Genomic DNA, 18,410 nt, shown 5'->3' with positions numbered 1-18,410 from the left:
TCCCTTCATAAGTCAAACCTGGGATGATGTCGTTTGGGCAGCGTTAGTAACGCATTGAATAACCGCTCTGTCATTTCCCGAGTCAGTTTGGAAATATGAGCTCACAGGGATCACTTGAAGATGTCATGTTGGTGACGCTGACGTCACATCTCTGCGGGGGACAGAGTGTGAAAAACTGAAAGTAAGACACTTTTTAAAAAAATGAAAAGATGGTTCGATAAAAGAATGTGCCTGTCTCACCAACTCCTTCATCCACACGGTATTTTACTTTCATGTTCAAAATTTACATCCCTTTAGATTTCAAGTACTATCAAGAGAATATGCAGTTGTTTCTAATGCGGTCAGTTGTGCAGTCAGCGTTTCAGCCTCTCCTGCCACTGCATCACATCATCTTTTCATCCAAGCACATATAGTGACCATTGCTGCAGTTTTCACAATAACAAAGCATCCAACAAAATGAGCAGAAACTTCACCCTCATTCTATCAGCTCTCCATACTGTGATCTCCTTTTGATGTAATACTTGTTAAATTATTACGTGGATTTGGTCATGCTTTTACCTAGAGGTGGGGTTTAAGATTATTTACAGCTGTTTCTACCTGTGAAGATGTTCTTTAATCTGACGTTGGGTCTGTTCCCCAAACGGTCAAGGTAGATGAGGTTTCTGCCGGAGGTTTCTTCCTGTTAAAAGGGAGTTTTTTTTCCTCCCACTGTCACCGAGTGCTTACTTATAGGGGGTCTTCTGATCTTTGTCGTTTCCTCTGTATTCCTGTGGGTTCTTTGCTTCACATTATAAAGCACCATGAGGCGACTGTTGTTGCTATATGGCACAGGTTAAGCAAAAATCAACTGAACTGAATGTGTTTACAGGACAAATTTATCCAATTTGGAACAGAAAAAAGTGTTTTTAGGGATAATATGTTGTTAATTTCTTTTTTATTTATGGTAAACACTTCCATGAAAGCAACCTTTTATACCAAACATCAAAGTTTAACACATTTTATGTATCTTTCAGTCTTCATGTAATATATAGCCTCAAGTATAGCATTAATGCAGAGGTTCTAAAAAGAATCTCTGCACAAATTTTATTTATTTATATATTTATATATTTATATATATATATATATATATATATATATATATATATATATATATATATTTATTAAAACTCTTCATTATTGCTTACATTGATCTCGCTGCCTCTTTCAAATGAGCTGTCTACATTACATAACAATAGTCATACTTTTTTTTTTCTTTTTCTTGAATTTGTGTTTAAAGTTAAAAATAGGGTAAGAACTAATGCCTCCTGGCCTGTTCATAATTACATCCCCCCAACTGACTCCTGTGGCTTCAGTCCGTGGATTAATCCCATTGTTAAGCTTTATAAAACTTGCTGGCTCTAAGATCAACAGGCTCCTCTCACTGAGAAACCCATTGTTTATTCAGAAGAGGGGAAAAATGAAAGAATAAAAAAGGTGTGCTTCACAAAAGAGTTTAATTGCATCCAGGAGTCCAATGCTTTCTATTGAGGATTTGAGATTGTTATGCAGGCATATTATAATATAATATATATATATCACCTGAAATGAGCAATATCCATGGCAAGTAAACAGGTTCCCACCTTTTGTGTAAGTACAATCTTTCTACTTCTTACACCAACACATTTATGTCAAACACCATGCACTATTCAAACTGCACTGAAGAAAAAAAAAATCTCACTGTAAACAAGCTGTGCTCATCACCGTGTCTCTCAGCTTGGTTTCTGTAATGCATAGGCACTGTTCACCCTGATGTCTCAAGACATTAAAAACACGGGACAAGCTAACCACAGCTACTACACAATGAAGGTGTGAATCCGGTACAGGTTTCTGTGGCGAAAGCTACCCCTTTATCACTCTGACTCAGTCTGCTCTCACTCTCTGAAGAGAAAGAAGATAAGAAAGGAGGGGGCAGCCTCTTCCAACCACACACCGCTCACACAGACATAAAAATCAACAACACCGGCATCACGGTAAAAACTGCAGCACTGTCAAATATTGTACACAACGCACATTCAAAGATCATGGCATTCAGATGCTCAAGGAGTAACTCAAAGTCAAAATACATACAATTATTTGATATAAATCATTAAAAGTGCAATTAAACAAATGAAACTTGTGCTCCAGAGAGTTTCTTTACAAATAAGGTTCCCTCCATGGCGATCATAACAGGCTACGCTTTCACGTATTCTCTGATCAAATACTTGTATATTTGAAATCTTTGAAATTTCATAAGGCTTGGAGCCAAAATATGAGGAAATGTTGTGATTACAGGCCACGCGAACTACCTGAAGCAGTCCTTTATCAGGCATCGACACACAGAAAACAAATGATCGGCAGGTGGTTTAAACATTGCGGAGGCTGGGAGTGAAGACACAAGGAAACAGTCTCTATGGTACATTTCAGATAGCGTTGTGCTGGCTGTCGCTTAAAGATGAAGGGCACAGGGAAAAGGGCTTGTCCTTGGTCAGAGTGCCGAGTGCTCGGAGCACAATGTCGGGCATGTGATCCGTAAGCATCCTGGGGCTGATCAAAATACTCCGGAATGCCATTTCATTTGACCAGTCTGCACGGTACCGGACCTGGGAAAAGCAGGATCTAAGGAAAGTAGAGGACAGAGTGACCAAATAATTTATGTGCTTATCTCTCATAACACTATACGCATCTAAAATTATTAGTTAGGCTTAGGGGTTATAATGAACATGAACACATGACAGCCTAAACACAGTTTACAGACTATAGATACATGATGGAAGTAGCTTGCTTTAAAAGAATGGGGGTATTTTTTCTAACGTCCAGCAGGGGGCGACTCCTCTGGTTGTAAAATGAACTGCATAGGAAAACTGCTCTCAGCTGTTTGATCCATGCCATCAGTAAATATTTTTCTGATGAGTTTATGTCTTCAGTTTCCAGTTTCAAGTCTTACTAAATGCAACACGATGTTGACTTTGGACATAACTTCTCTCATTAGTGTCCCAAAGAATTCAAATTGTCTATGCAGTCGTACTCTATCAGTATGCAGTAACCCTTGGTCCTTCCCCCACACATCTAGTTTGAAACACTAGCATAGTGATCAAAAATACACAACTGGTCCTCATATGCTAAGCTAGCAAAATTGCCATTGGGTTCCCTAATTGCTTTACTGTTGAAGGGGATATGAAGTACTTTTGAACCGCAAACCAGTCAGTGATCAACCAAGAATGTGTCAAGAACTTTTGCCTTTCTTGAAAAAGAATTACAAGATACACAAAGTCATCAACACTTGGAAAGTCTGCTGTGAATCTGCTCATTGGGAACATGAAACATTTGCAGACCCACCTCCGTGTCGGCCCATCTTCTGTGATATGCAGAATGCGTCCCGGCAGGAAGAGAGGCAAGTGTGCAGGTGTGTGGGCGGGTGATTCATCTGATCCCAGGCTCTGATAGGAGGATGAGTGGCGAACGATTAGAGACTCCTCTCCCAGGAGGGGCTGGCTAAGCTCTTGCTCCCTCCTGTTATCCATCTCAGTGGGGCAGTCATCCGGGTCTCCGCCAAACAACTCATACCAACATCCCTGCAGCAGGATGCGGTACTGCAATGCAAACATGAAAAAGGGTCCAAAATTCACAAGTGCAACTTCATTTCCAGATAGTCTAGAGGCGTAGGGCTATATGAAGGGTTCTTACTTTGGGTTTATTGCAGTTTGAAACTATTTTCAGTAGCTTTCTCTTCAGATCCTCCATGTTTGGAATGCTCAGTCTTAGCGGAAAAAAAACCAAACAGAGACAGTTGATTGATTATAAGGTTGTCTGTGCAACATTCATAAAAACTCAAAAGATCACGTTTGTCTGCAAACATTCACTAAAACAACTTGAGAAACTGGAGATTTTGTGTCGTACTCTGGTCCATCCATGCTTTTTTCCCCCCTAGTGACAGGTGGTTGCCTGGGGGTCACTGACCAGTCAGTAGGCCTGTGTGATTGGGGCTTTAGCAATCATTTTCCCAGCAAATGTCATCGAACTCCAGCGAACTTTCCCTGGTGGCTCATAAAGCCTTTTTATTGCTCGATGAACTGGTTTGAAAGAGGACAACAGTGAAAGATCCATGTTGGGTGGTAGCAAAATGTCTAAATTCACAAGCTGACATTTCCCTTGAGTAGCTTATAATCATAGGTGTGTAATTAAAAGTGACACACTTTTGAGAGTGACTTGTTGGGGTTTTTTTTGTTTTTGCCTGTGCTGTCCGGCAGTGTAGTGATCAGAATTGTTGTCTGAAGGCCAAACAAATTTATTTCCCCAAGTGGACCATTACGGCTTTTGCTATACTGGTCCACTATTTTATTAGATTTTTATAAGGATTTTTTTTTTTGAGTTAATATATTTTACAAATAGGGAATATTTTTCCCCCCCCTCACATTTTTTTCCTAGATCAAATGAGTGTGGATTGGATTTTTTTTAACAAACAAACAAACACATAAAAAAAAACTCTACCATCAATATTATTTATGAAAAGTCTGGAATTTATTTTACTGTTTGTTTGATCTTTGTACTGGTAACCCAGAAGTGGAAAAAGTTTGTGATTAGAATACGTTTTAAGAAAAAAGGAAGTTGCAGCCTAAAAAAAACCTTCCGGTTATATTCTTCACATGAAACTTAATTCCTAAAGAAATGATTATTATTATCATCAGCATCATCATTTTCTAAGGTACTCTTACCATAATACAAAAAAAAAAAAAAATGTTGGTAGAGTACAGGGAAGAAAATACTGATGAATCACAGACTGACGTGCACGCTGTTTGTGAAATAAATGTAGTAATGTACCCACTTATCTGTTACAGCAGATATACTGCTAGCAATATGAACAGAGAGCGATGGTTAGCCAGCAGCTGTAATGCTGCTGTGACATCGTTATTTCACAAAATTAGCTCATAGAATAACTTGAAAATAAACAGCTGCATTAATTAGCCAAATTAGCTGATGTTACTTAAGATAGGAATTTGCTACTTCACACTGTTAGCAGCTAGTCTATGTTAGCAGGTGAGCTAGCATTAGTTAACAATGACATATTGCTAGTGACTGAACTAACTCTTCCTCGTTGTCTTACTTATAGGACAAAAACAAACATCACTTTTTCTTTTTTGTCCTGATTTGAAGTTGGCTTGAGACTAAGTGGACAGAGAGAACAGACTTCTTAGATTCTAAATATTTCAAGTACGTAAAATAAAAACACTCACGGCTGTTATATTACTTGATCACATTTTTGATCCCTTAATATTTAGATCACTTTAATGGCATCATGTATACAAACACATGATAATATATTATTAGAAATCAACTTAGAGGAAATACTACAGAGTCTGAAAATGTTCAGTTTTTTAAAACATGTCACCATCTGTTCACACAAGTTTACATCCTTAGATATAGAAATTTGAGTTAAAATTTTGACGAAGGCTTAGAAAGTAAAGGAGTGTGTCAGTTACACTTGTATTCTCCTATGTGAGTAATAACAGGGTAGAACCAAATATAGAATCTCCATCATGCAGTAGTCTATAATAGTTTCACCACAGAACATTCATGCAGGCTTTTTGAAGACAGCACTGCTGTGTGCTAACACACAAATATACACGACCTTTAATGATCCACTGTGAACAGTGAAGATCAGTGTCACAAGCATCTATTCAGCATCACATACTGACTATGAGCTCTGAATTTAGTTACTCAATACATTCTTATTACTAAGAAGTAAATAAAGTAACGAGCTTTCCGTGTTACCTGGGAACCAGATCCTTTCCCAGGACCACTGAGACCACAAAGTCCTTGGAGTAATCAGCTAAAGCTTTACTGCACACAGAGAGGAAGTAGAACAAAAACACATTAAGAAAACTGTCCCATACCTGACAGTTTACAAGCGTAATCAACTATTTAAATATGACATTACATACATCACATTAGCTGGGTGGCAAAGCAGTTTTTCTAATTACTGCTCAGCCACCCAGCTCTTCCACCAGATCTGTCCACAGACAGCTGCCTGTAGCTGCCAATTAAAATCGGTCCTGACCTCAGACTTTGTCAGCCTTACCTTAGGAGGCCCCCTGGTGGAGAGAAGGCATAGCACTGCAGGGTGGAGAAGGAATTGCGCAAGAGGATAGCCAGCACTGAGGCTGCACCAGCACCCAAACTGTGACCGGTGATCACCAATTTATACTCCTACGAAAAACAGGAACACAAACACGTCATCTGTGTGGCTTCAAACAGAAGAAGGGAGACAACTGCCCGCGTGCACACACACACACACACACACACACACACACACACACACACACACAGAAAGCAGAGCTGTTATTTTTCCATATAGGAGGGAAAAAAGCAGGCCAGTTTTATATTTTCCGATTATCTCACAAATAAAATCTTGTGAGTTTTTTAATAGAGTTTCCAGCTGAAACACACATTTAAGCAATCAAACCAACTTTGCAGCCCCTTCAAACTTTAAGCTCATTTTCTGAGAATTCACAAGTGAAAACTTCAGAAAGTGTTTTTTGGGTAAATTTTCAAGGGTGTTGACATCACCACGTGGGATAAAAATGAACGTTACATTTGAAATTCTCTGCACTCAAGGTTGCAAAACTGAGAAGGCTGAGTTAGAGCAAATTAGGTGCGGTTTGCAAGTTTAACTGACAACTTATGGTGACACTGTGAGACACGTGCAAATTCTTGATAATCGCAGTATCATATATGGTTTTACCAACTGGTTATCATGAGCATGTGAAGCTTAGCTGGTGCCGCAGAATGAATCCAAAGGAGAATATACTTCGAGTAGTAAAAATGTTTTTTCCACCAAGAATATGTGCAACAACCTACTAACAACTTTCTGATGTTGAAAAAAGTTGTTTTTCCTTCATGTTGGGCTTGGTTTGGAGCCACAACCCTGTGATTGTTCTCTTGGCTCTTGCATCACACGTTTTACCAGATTAAAAAGCAGAACTGTTATAAAGCTTTAAGTATAAGTGGATTGAGCACATTGGATAATTTAACAATTCTTTATTATATGACTACATTCAAAGATACCATTGACTCTTAAGGAATCATGTGTTGAAGATGAGTCTCGTTTCACAATGTAGGTAAAAAGGACACCTTTGAGATCACTTAACTTGTTCTGACCAAACACCAATCCCCCTTTGGGATTTGGCCCCTGAGAGTTTAACCAAAATGGGTTTTTTTTTTCTTTTCAATGAATTATCAGAAAACAGCTCAAACATCCAGGATAGCAACGTTTGTTTTCTGTTCTTCTTGACATTAAATCGGTGCAGTTTTTACACAAGTCCCGTGACACTGATGTTCAGGTGGTTATGAGGAAAAAAACCTGGTTTTTAGCCTGGAAAAGGTTATGTTGCTCTCTCTTGTGGCCAAGCATCAAGGATCACAAATGGTGGAAAAATTATGCAAAATAAAAAGCACATTTGGACACACCCTTGTGTACTTCAAGCACCAGTAACTCAGACTGACTTTATAAATAATACTGAATTGAATTTTCTGAAGTGTCAGTTCACAAGAACAGTCGTCTCAGGGTGTTTTATATTGGAAAGACCCTAAAATATTAGAATAAAAAAAGAAAAATCAAATGACCCTCTATTAGCAAGCACTTAGCGACTGTGGGAAGGAAAAAAAACCCTTTTAACAGGAAAAAACACAAACAAAACCCCCAAAAGAAAACTACTGATTCTCAGGTGGTTTAGTGGGAAGTACTACCTGATCTTTGATGAAATGATCTAGTTGTGATAAAACTAAAATAACCTAAAGTGCAACTGAAAGGTAGCCTCTGGCCCAGTTACATTTCTTACCGGTGCAATGGAGAAAGCCTGGTTCAGGATGCCATCGTTTACCAGCCTCTTGTAGACGTAACCCGCTGCCTGGCTGATGCCCTGCAGGAGACACAGACATCTGCTGAATCTGGCAGGAACCTCAACAATGACAATCTTGGAGAGCTGTATTTAAATGAATGTTCACCTTGTGGGCGTAGCAGGCTCCCAACACTCCTTCTACAGGCAGGTTCTCACATTCAGCAGACAGGTCTGTGAGGACATCCTGCAGGAGACATGAAGTTTAACTCTCTTGTGGGTAAAAATCATTCAGCTCCTTCCTGAAGCTCCAGACTCATAAGAAGAAATGTTAAATTATTCCAAATCTAATCACCATTTCACCTACATCACTCACATGTGTCGACACTCAGTGATGCAAACACACCTTCTTTCACTTCAACTTTGTTTTTGTATAAGTGCTATTGAGTGAGTGCTGATGGGTCACATGGCATCAGATGGGGACATGAGACCTATATTTATCAGTCTATCCTTTCACTGACTTTTCACTTCGTTGAACACAAAAAGAGGGAAGTGATACTGAAAATTAAGAGACAAGAATAGACAGTAAGCATTACAAATGTGGCTCTGAGTGTATTCTTTGGATTTTGTATCTGTCACACAGAAAAGGCCGGTACAAAAACTGCTTTTTTCAAAATATGAACAAAGGGAATGTCCACTATTAATGTGATGGTGGATAGCTCTGTTCTCTCAGAGGGATGAAAAAGAAAATGAGTTGAAAATACACATGGGTTAGCCACTTAAAGTCTGTGTATGAGGAAAGCACCACGCATAGATCAGTCATGATTCTAAAATCACCACCAATTGTATTGTTTCATATCTCATGCTGCCAGAAAAAGACTTCTGAAGAAGGTGTCCTGTGATATAAAGCAAGGACACAAAGGCAGATTGGTGGAGTGACATCAAAGCCTGCCAGCAAGTAAACACAAGACAGGAAAGCTCATGTCTAGCTGGTTAGCATCAACTTTCAAAATAAGAATGAGAGGGCTGTCTGTGGGGAAGGGAAGAAAAAAACCCCAAACATACAACAAACAATCCATACTTAGACAGCTGATACCCCATACTATTTTTGGCAAGGGAAAAGGGGGGAAAAAATAGGTCCCAACTCACTTTCAGTGAAAGAGTTCCTCTGACAGCCACCAGAATCGCCTCCCTCTTATGATCCAGAGCCACGAAGAAGGGGATCTCATAGATCTGCAACATACCACGTGTGCTTAGATGTGCTGTCGTGAGGCTGGAGGTGGCCTTCAACTTGAACCTTATGTAACGTAAATGGCGAGTGAAACCCCCACCTGGTTGTGGAAGCTGACGTGGATAAAGTCTCTGTACTGCAAACCAGTGGTTTGTAGGATGGATGAGAAGTGGCAGCCGAGGTGATCTCCTCCAACGATTTCGTCCTCGGCTACGCGACTCATGCAGCTGAAACACGTGCACGCATTAGGATTTGGGTTACTCGTCTCACCAAAGGTTCCGCTGATTCCAACGCGCACAGCATCTTACCAGTCTCCACTGAGCTTGCAGGGCCCGGTAAAGAGGTTGGAGTAAATGTACAGAGGCCAGCCGTAAGCCGCCGCAGCAAACTGCATCCAGTGGGTGGCTTTCTCCAGCTCGTCCTCCAGATCCTCTCCCTTGAAATGGTAAATAAATAAGTAGGATTCTGCTTTGCTGGTTTCACAACATGAGCTCGACTTCATCTACATGAATCATGACTTACTACAGGAGAGGAAGGGCTGTGAGGGACTACGACATCAGGATCTCTGCTTCGCTCCATCTTATCCTGCTCCTGGTGCAGCAGAGCCAAACCAGCTGCTATGTCACTTGGAACCAGATCTGTGTCCTGCAGCATGACAGAGAGGATCTCACAGTGGGTTTTGCATCAGTGGAAATTATATTCGACGCAGCTTATTTTAATGTTAAATACATTATTTTTTTCAGCCTGTATTCTGCTTCGTTTCAAAAATCTCTTACAGAGAAGAAGCTGCTGAAGAGCTGAGAGATGCTGGAAAACGCTGCCCGGGAGCTCTCGTCCTGCGGCAGGCAGCAGCATAGGAGCCGCAGCCTGCTCTCCCACACTTTAACAGCGAGTGAGCGAGCCGTGGATAGAAACTGGGTGCCCTCGCTGCTCTGCATGTCTCGCACTCCCAGCGGCTCCATGGCAGGAGGCTGAGGACGAGGGTTTCCCAGTGGGTCAAAAACAAACACTACCCCCACGGCCGTGAACAGCAGGATGATCCAGCTGTTGCCACAACAGAAACAAGCGGGGGGGAAAAAGGTTGATCAAAGCAACGTTAACTAATTAACTAGTTTAATAAACCAAAATCCTCACACCTGAACAACCTACCTGGCGACAACTGCCGAGATAACGGCTCCTACCGTGGCAGGATCACAGCCACGGCCATCATCCGACACCCAGACAGCTCCCAGACAGGCCCACACCAGCTCAGGGACATACAGTATCGCCCGCAGGTACACCAGCGCAGGCATAGAGCGCCGCGGGCCGGGGTTTGTAATGGTACCTGACAGAGTAAAAATTAATTTACACTAAAGATACAGAAAGAAACTTCCATAACAGACAGGCAGATCTTTAAATGTGCAACATATAAGAGTGTTAGTTTGAAAACTTTCAAATCAGTAAAATTGTTTCTGCAAAGAGCCAATCACCAGCCAAACCAGAAAACATTTGAGCCAATCACGTGTTGGACTGATGCATGCTATGGTCTGCGACAGTTTTAACTGTTTTCATCTAAAGTTAGTATTCTAACCAGCTATCCCTTATCCAACATCTTTTAGAAAACGCAACTTGATGCGACAACAAGTTAGTCCAGCATTCAGTCAGCTCTCTGCCCAACATGAAGAAGGAAAAGGCAGAAGAATTAAATCAAAATATTCTTCACAGCTGTCCTTTCTCACATGTAGCACCTAGCATGAAAAATGTGCGCTTCAGAAGTATCCACACTACCCCAAATTCTCCATTAGATTTAAGTCAAGAAGCTGCCAGAACAGAGCATGCAGGGAGCTTACAGGATGCCCACTCGCTAGCTGCTCTATTCCCACATCATGTGTACTCTGTACTAGGGAGCTAGCCCGTAAAAGACTACTCATATCTGAATGACTGTAGTGATACACTCCTCTGTTGGGCATTTTTTAGAAAAGTGCAGGTGTGGAAAAGACACACTCCTTCTCGAGCACGGTCTAATGCATGGGTTAGGATTTGCCAATTTTCCCCATCAGAAAACTCTTACACAATAAAAAGGAGATGCTCAATATATGTTGCTAAAGAAGCAAACGGGAAATGACTCAATGGCATTGTTCAGTTCAGGGTTCACTTCAGTTGATCTAAAATGCTGCTGCAAGAGTACTGACAGGGACTAGAACGAGACAGCATATTTATCCGATACTGGCTTCTCTTCATTGGCTTCCTGTTAAATCCAGAACTGAATTTAAAATCCTGCTCCTCACATTCAAGGTCTTGAATAATCAGGCCCCAAATTATCTTAATGACCTTATAGTACTGGGTACAGCATCACCCAATTAGAGCTCTTCGCTCTTAGACTGCAGGCTTACTTGCGGTTCCTAGGTTGCTCTGTTACAGTTCAGTCATTTTCAGGTTAAGGTTGTGGCCCTTGTGTGTGCACTAAGGAGGCAGACCTCTAATGAACCCCAATTAATTTACCTTGAGCACTGATGTAGACAATAGCACACAGTGAGAGGATGATGAGTGCCAGCACAACCAGCAGTCCAACCAGGTAGCTATGAAGAACTGCTCTCCCGTTACATTCGAAGTGACCCTTGTGATAAATGAATAACACCATGGTGCCAATCCACCTGGAGAAAAGCAACAACAAAGTCAGTTATATTAATGCGCCGAGTTAGACAGGCTTAGGTTAGCAAAGGTGTTTCAGTATTCACGAGAGTAATCAACATACCAAAGTATACGGATGAACAGTTCAAAGGAGCCCGGGAAGACCAGGTCGTCGCTGGCTATCCCCCAGCGCCGACCAAACACCACCATTCCAGGCATTTTGCAGGTAAACAGCGGAGATCTCTCACTGAGGATGGCTTCGGCGCTACACGGTGGAAAGGCTTCTCTTGAGCAACACAAAGTTCACGTCATGCATGACTTCACTGACAAAGCAACAGCCAACCCAGCTGGCACCGATCTTCACCCACTGGTGTCTCATCAAAATTCCAACGTTGCATAATTATCCAATACGATCTAGACCCCACACCGTTAACTCCACCCTGGCGCTTGTGTCAGCTACACCCGACAAGACCGACCTGTGACTCTGTTGTTCTAAGACGTATGCGACCTGCTGGCACTTGGTTTGGCTAGCATTAGACCGTGCAACTAATGCTGTTAATGGGACAGCCTGCAGGATGTTACGCGATTAGCATCTAACCTTAGCTAAAAATACTATCGAGCTATTCCGAGAAACTAAACACAAATACCAATGACAAGGACTAGCTACTTAGCTAGTAATGTGTCAGCATATTACTGAGTACGCCATGTCGCCTGATAAATGTTAGGGAAACAAAAAACTGATACATTTGAGTAGGTTTGGGTTTGTTTTGTCAGGAAAATTAGCAGTGTCCGTCCGCATATGTTTTCCGGTGAAACAGGGACAAACTAGAGTTCCGCTTTCTTGGTCACCATACAGACAGAAATATAGCTCTCTTCTGTTGAGAGTTTCCAGCTGAAGCACGATTTCATAACACGAGATACTGGAGAGAGTATTGTCGATACCTATACCGATACAGATACTTTTAACTTAAAGGCAGCTTAAGAGCAGCATGACATGACTTATGAACTAAATTATCATCAACCTGTCAAAACACGTTTTTAATGACTGTTCATTATTATTTGAATGCCTGAATAGTTAATAGGTAATCAGTCTTCTAAAGCAACAGCTATCACAAAAATAAAACTTGTTAAGTGTGACTTATTGAAAGGACCAGTATTTACACAGACATGTCTCCTTTCTGATGATTGTATGTATCTAAGTATAGATCCTATCGCACAGTATCGATCCAATACATATGCCAGTGTTGGTATTGATTCTACCAATATTTGGATACCACTTCTAGTAATGGCTGCATGGTACAAATGGGCTTCCTTCTTTGATTTCTCAAGAGCATTGTATACAGTATAGCCGCTCCTGAGAGAGAAGCTACGGGAAATGCCAGAAACATTATCCCACCATCTCTTGGATTACTGACTGCCTGACAGATTTTAGATGAGTAAATTATTATTTTGCCACGTTACCACAGGGGGTGACAAAGATTATGTGTGTGTAATGTATGGCTTTAATTCAATTCAATTTTATTTACATAGCGCCAAATCACAACAACAGTCGTCTCAAGGTGCTTTATATTGTAAGGTAGACCCTACAATAACAGGGTCAATAAATCAATCAATAAACACTCTCCTGTGAAGTTTATGGTCTTAGTCATTAGTTACAGTTCTTATTTGGTTCCTCATGAAGAGTTAAACTGATTATGAAAAAGACTGGGCATGTTTTAGAGCATTGTGGTTTTGTGACTCTTACATATGAGCATGCAGTGTCCTTCATTCCTAAATCAGAGCCACCAATTAAAATGAGCTAAAATAGATAAATAAATAATGTGGGGGAAAAAAGAGCTGGTGATAATCAAAATACACAAGTTGAGGCTTCAAACGCATAATGCGGTTTCCATCTTTATTACACAGTATATGGTTTTGTTGCTATATTTTTATGTCACTCAAGAGATACCATACTTACATACATATATGACTCTCACTGCAGTTGTTGTTTGTTTACAATATTATTTGCACGCACGTCTTTGGATGTACATTTAGTTTCAGGATATGATGAAACCATCGAGGATCCAAAAAAACTTGACAGCTTACTCTGATCCATGTTCAATGTTTTATTACAATAGTCCAAATATAACAAATCCTCCTTAAATCCTTCAAGATAAACATTACTTTAAAAAAAGACAAATTTAATAGCTCATCTTCAGATCTCTCAGGATAAATATTAGAGAAGGGGGGCAATCATAAATTGAGGCTTGCCATTAAAGAAATCACGTTTTTGGCATTCGCTGGTGACAAAGTTGTCACCAAATCTCTTTTTTACAGCAGAAGCCATGGAGGACAGCCTCTTCCCGACACCATCACCCTTTCTTTTCATCAAAGATGGAATCGGTTTTCCATCGTCCTGGCTGTTTTCATCAGTGTGACGTGATTTCACATCTCTGAACAGAGCAACCTTGGATGACCTCTTGGAGAAAAGCCTCTTCAACAGGTTGTCAGGTTTCCGTGCACACGCTGTTAGCCGTGTTTTCAGTCCTTCTGCAACAGCTGCTTCAAAGGCAACATCCCCAGAGTCCAGGGCAGCAAGCAGAAGGTATTTGGAGCCAAACTGTGTGCAAAGGTCTTTGTAGATGGGGATGAGCATTTTGTCAAAGGCTTTAGGGTCAGTAAACCGTAAGTCAAGAGGGGTTCTCTCTCTCACACGTGCCTCTAATTTACTCAAGTCCACATTGCTTTTTGGTGTGTGGGTCTTTATCTCAATGTGAGCCACCAACTGCTCGATAAACAACTTGAGGAAAAACCTCTCCTCCTCTATCAGCTCCTCTGAAGAAGCCGTGCCACAATTAAAAGGTTGTGGAAGTGTATTTGGACGATCTGAGACGTTTGAGCTCTGTAACGGAGGGCAAATGATGTCTTCCAATTCTGGCTCGACACATCCAGGTAAATACATCTGCAGCCTAGAATAAACAATTAAAAATGATTAAGAAAACCAAATAAGTATATGCTCATAATTTCAATTTCTGGGTGTACTGATGAGTTTAGACTTGTTTCTTACACATGTGACACATCTCGCAGGCATGGGGTGGCGATTGTTTCACAGTCCAACTGAGCAGGCCCCAGTCCTCCAGCTCCATCAGAGGGAATCTAGAAAAGAAAGACAACCACATTTCAGCAAGCAAGAGATCTCGAAAAGCTCTCAGTTTTACACTTTTAAATCATCACTTTAAAATCAGCCGCTGCTTCATGCGGCCGCTCACGAACCAAATCTGGGAGCAGGCTGCATTGAAACACCACATATAAACCCCAGTGACACCGTGTGCTAAGATTATATAGCAGAAATAAATAAAGACTACATTTTGTATTTTCATTTTTTTCATGTAAGAAGTGAGTGTTACTATGGCCTCTTTGATGGGGGCAAATGTTTTTGAGATGGATTAATGATACATCAAGAACATACATCAAAAAGTCAAGAACACTTTTTGTCTAAATATAGATAACAGATATAAAAATATATTACTACACTAAAATCATGTTAACAGAATCATGCAATAAGATCACATAGACAATATATATATATACATATATATATAATGAACCAAAACTTTTAAATAAAGCTTTCGTTGCTATAGGGGCATTTGTTTGTTTTTTTGCAAATATTCTACTGTTTCTATTGTTTGAAATGAGTTAAAAGTACATTTTACTCAAACAGATTGATGATTTGATGAGTCTTACATTGATACAGACAACAGATGTTAACAGAAGTTGCAATATTACCAGATTTAACAACAGATCATAACAGAAATACGCAAAAAGATCGTGTAAAGACCACATTTGAATAATTAGTTAAAATGAAGAGAAACAAAATCCTTCATATGTTCTTCTTCATTTTTAGGTATCATTTTAAATTTAAATGTAGTCACCGTTTGATGGTAATGCCATTAATACAAACAAGATGCCTGTAGTTGTTTGCTAGCTAGCAACCCTGACATTACCATGGGTTGTTCATATTCAGTTTAAACAAATAACCTAGAGATACAATTAATTTAAGTTTAAGTTTACAGGTAGCAGAGGAAACATACTAAATATCCCAAAAAGTTCCCTCCTTATCTCATAATCACTTATAAAGGATTTTATCGAAAGACAAATATGAGTGGCCCTATGTTTTGATTCAAATGTGTGCGATAAATCAAAGTGTGTATCTTCTACCTTGTTCATTTTAGAGCCGCTGTTTAATCTGAGCAATTCAGCACTTTGTCCAAAAGGTAAATTTCTCCTTCTGTCAGTTTTGCACAATCTGCACTTTTTCCAGCTAGCCGTCTCCTCCGAGTACTTTCCACAACGAAGGTCAGTGAGAAAGTGAGATCCGTTTTTTGCGTCATTTAAAAGGTCAGGGTCGCCTTCCAGATACCTCGGAACCCTAATGTCAGAACCTAGTTCAGACTAAAGCGGGAAAAACAGGATTTGTTCGTAGCAACAGGTGACATGGTAAAATGCCAGCTAGTGGAGCCATTAAACAAACTCAGGCCTCTGCATCATGTGAGTTAACATTGTATTAATAATTTATGTGCCAATGGTAGTAGCGTGACATTTCTTTCTCGTGGTTGAATACATAAAAAATTGACACTCGCACGTGTGGTTCCATGGTGTAATGGTTAGCACTCTGGACTCTGAATCCAGCGATCCGAGTTCAAATCTCGGTGGAACCTAACTTTTTCTTAATGTTTCTGCTTGCAAACATGTGGACCAAACCCAAATGTAAATTAACATGTATCTCACTAGCACACACACAGCTTTAATACTACTAACAAACCCCGACGTTTGGTGTGGAATACACCAGCACACATACATGTGCTACCGTCACGAGACGCAGCAACAGCTACACGACGTTCTTTCGACCGTCGTGAAGACGTCACTCCAACATGGCGGCCTCCATTGCGCGACGTTTCTATGTGTTTTGTCGTTGTGTAGGAATAAACGTGATTAGGCAGCATGTAACATTACGGAATGTTGTACTGAGGCACACTAACAACACTTTTCAGTCGAGTGTTAGTTACGGGACCCGAGAGGCAGCCGGCACACAGGTCAGTAAAATAAACGCGAACAGTTTCTGTCTTTCTGTTGTAGGAAGAATGCCTCTGAAAAGTCCCTTAAAAAAGGACTAGTTTACCAACTGTTTCCGAATAAAACTTATTGGACGTATTGAACGTAGGGTGTGTTTAGTTTGAGTAGTTTAAGTTGTTGCCATCGAGAAACAGGTTTTATTTTGACTTTTTTCAGGAAACCCAAGTTCACATTCCAGTAGGTAAGGACAAACAAACATATTTTCAAGAGGAATCACATATAAATGTCATGTCATTTATACGGTGTATTAATCCATATGGTCTTGTGTTATGTATTAGAACGTTTGACGGTATCTTACAGCAGAAGCAGCGGTCCTGGGGGTCAGCATGTCAACAAAGGTTACCACAGTTTAATTTTAAATGAAAATAAATACTTTCTGGTGCATAATTAGTGCATAACATAGTGCATGTTAATAAGATGGTCTACCATTTTTAATCCACAGTCAGCACAAAAGCAGAAGTCCGATTCCATGTGCAAACAGCAGAATGGATCCCAGAAGATGTTCGGAAAAAAATCCTTGAAAAGGTTTGTTTTCACATACTGTGAGTTAAGAAATATGTCTGACTTGTTGATGTCAATTTCATTCATTTCTACTCTTGCATCACAGTTAACAGAAAATACAGTTATTCTCTTTGCAGATTATTTTTTTTTTACTTTTTAATTTTCACCCCTCACTTTGATGTTGCTGTGCAGAACAAAACCCGAATCACTAAGGCGGGGGAACTGCTGGTGACCTCAGAGCTGAGTAGGAGTCAGCAGAGAAACCTTTCTGACTGCATACAGAAGATCTCTGCTATCATAGCAGAAGCCAGTGAGAAGCCCCATGAGCCAACAGCTGAAGACATCGCTCTCAGGGCAGCAAGGTACTGCTTAGAGTGGCGTTATTTGGTTGTTGATCTACTTTAAAAATGGCTAAATTTGACCTTAAATGTGTTGTGCAGGTTGGAAAAGAGGAACAAGGAGCGCCTCAGAAAGAAGAAGATTCATTCAGCTACCAAGCAGAACAGACGTGTGGATTTTGACTAAGTGGATGACTGTTATACTTCTCCCTCCTGCGATTTAGTGGCTATAATAATCAATCCTGTGATTTTATACTTATACTATTTATTAAGTGGTTGATGTACATATTGGGTTTTTGTTGTTGTTTTTGTTGTTGTTTTTGTTGTTGTTTGTAAAATAAACACTGAAAGCGTTTCATAATAAACACCAACAATGTTTTAAGTGAAGACTACTTTTAACTAAGAATGCTACTTTAACACACTAGGTTTAACGACACTTATAAAATTACGCTTATAGTAATAATAAACAGCACTTTGTTGACGAGAGAAGAGCCAAGGGTTATTCTTTCATGAAAAAAAAGAAGGCTTAGCAGAGGATGGTTTCGATCCATCGACCTCTGGGTTATGGGCCCAGCACGCTTCCGCTGCGCCACTCTGCTGCCGATGGTGAGGGGAGTGATTATTTCTGTATTTAACTCACTGTTGTACGTGTTTGTTGTTGCCAGAACTGACTGGTAAGATTGCTAGCTTTTGTAACATTAGTGTCTTAATCTTAAGGAATAATCGTTTTCGCTAGTAAGCTAACCATAACGTTAGCGTTCGCTTGGA

At 40.3% G+C, this 18,410-nt stretch overlaps 3 protein-coding genes and 1 non-coding gene across 5 annotated transcripts; 2 read left to right on the top strand and 2 right to left on the bottom strand.

Annotated features, from left to right (window-relative positions):
* Positions 1-1,474: 1,474 nt before the first annotated feature.
* daglb (diacylglycerol lipase, beta) lies at positions 1,475-12,505 on the bottom strand. The gene is made up of 15 exons (XM_026177362.2): positions 11,816-12,505; positions 11,563-11,714; positions 10,231-10,405; positions 9,858-10,125; positions 9,604-9,726; positions 9,390-9,517; positions 9,182-9,308; positions 9,000-9,083; positions 8,020-8,097; positions 7,854-7,934; positions 6,095-6,222; positions 5,788-5,856; positions 3,703-3,775; positions 3,355-3,608; positions 1,475-2,634 (listed from the first exon to the last, which is right to left on the bottom strand). Exons 1-15 carry the CDS (start codon positions 11,908-11,910, stop codon positions 2,439-2,441), a joined length of 2,031 nt encoding a protein of 676 aa, XP_026033147.2. The 5' UTR covers positions 11,911-12,505; the 3' UTR covers positions 1,475-2,438.
* A 1,278-nt stretch (positions 12,506-13,783) lies between these two features.
* Positions 13,784-16,202, bottom strand: LOC113027688 (uncharacterized). The gene is made up of 3 exons (XM_026177359.2): positions 15,889-16,202; positions 14,738-14,826; positions 13,784-14,639 (listed from the first exon to the last, which is right to left on the bottom strand). Exons 1-3 carry the CDS (start codon positions 15,895-15,897, stop codon positions 13,907-13,909), a joined length of 831 nt encoding a protein of 276 aa, XP_026033144.1. The 5' UTR covers positions 15,898-16,202; the 3' UTR covers positions 13,784-13,906.
* On the top strand, positions 16,123-18,024 carry mrpl58 (mitochondrial ribosomal protein L58). Of its 2 annotated transcripts, none has more exons than XM_026177361.2 (6): positions 16,123-16,218; positions 16,960-16,984; positions 17,082-17,141; positions 17,246-17,328; positions 17,497-17,666; positions 17,745-18,024. In XM_026177361.2, exons 1-6 carry the CDS (start codon positions 16,165-16,167, stop codon positions 17,827-17,829), a joined length of 477 nt encoding a protein of 158 aa, XP_026033146.1. In that variant the 5' UTR covers positions 16,123-16,164; the 3' UTR covers positions 17,830-18,024. The 2 variants fall into 2 exon arrangements, with proteins under 2 accessions (XP_026033146.1, XP_026033145.1); XM_026177360.2 differs by lacking the exon at positions 16,123-16,218 and adding an exon at positions 16,465-16,763.
* On the top strand, positions 16,317-16,388 carry trnaq-cug (transfer RNA glutamine (anticodon CUG)). Its single transcript has one exon. It is a non-coding gene; the product is annotated as a tRNA-Gln (tRNA).
* Positions 18,025-18,410: the final 386 nt, after the last annotated feature.

The sequence above is a fragment of the Astatotilapia calliptera genome, chromosome 8 (assembly GCF_964374335.1).
Source record: "Astatotilapia calliptera chromosome 8, fAstCal68.1, whole genome shotgun sequence".
Lineage (NCBI taxonomy): Eukaryota > Metazoa > Chordata > Actinopteri > Cichliformes > Cichlidae > Astatotilapia > Astatotilapia calliptera.
Note: the sequence above shows the minus strand (reverse complement) of the source record. Positions and strands in the feature narration are given on the sequence as shown.

Coding starts and splice junctions, on each gene's coding strand:
- daglb (XM_026177362.2), bottom strand. CDS start 11,910: ATGCCTGGAATGGTGGTGTTTGGTCGGCGCTGGGGGATAGCCAGCGAC. Junction 5,857..6,094: donor CCACCAGGGGGCCTCCTAAG/GTAAGGCTGACA, acceptor CTCTGTGTGCAG/TAAAGCTTTAGCTGATTACT. Junction 2,635..3,354: donor GAAGATGGGCCGACACGGAG/GTGGGTCTGCAA, acceptor TACTTTCCTTAG/ATCCTGCTTTTCCCAGGTCC.
- LOC113027688 (XM_026177359.2), bottom strand. Junction 14,640..14,737: donor CTGCGAGATGTGTCACATGT/GTAAGAAACAAG, acceptor TGTTTATTCTAG/GCTGCAGATGTATTTACCTG.
- mrpl58 (XM_026177360.2), top strand. CDS start 16,602: ATGGCGGCCTCCATTGCGCGACGTTTCTATGTGTTTTGTCGTTGTGTA. Junction 16,764..16,959: donor GAGAGGCAGCCGGCACACAG/GTCAGTAAAATA, acceptor GACTTTTTTCAG/GAAACCCAAGTTCACATTCC. Junction 17,142..17,245: donor GGGTCAGCATGTCAACAAAG/GTTACCACAGTT, acceptor TTTAATCCACAG/TCAGCACAAAAGCAGAAGTC.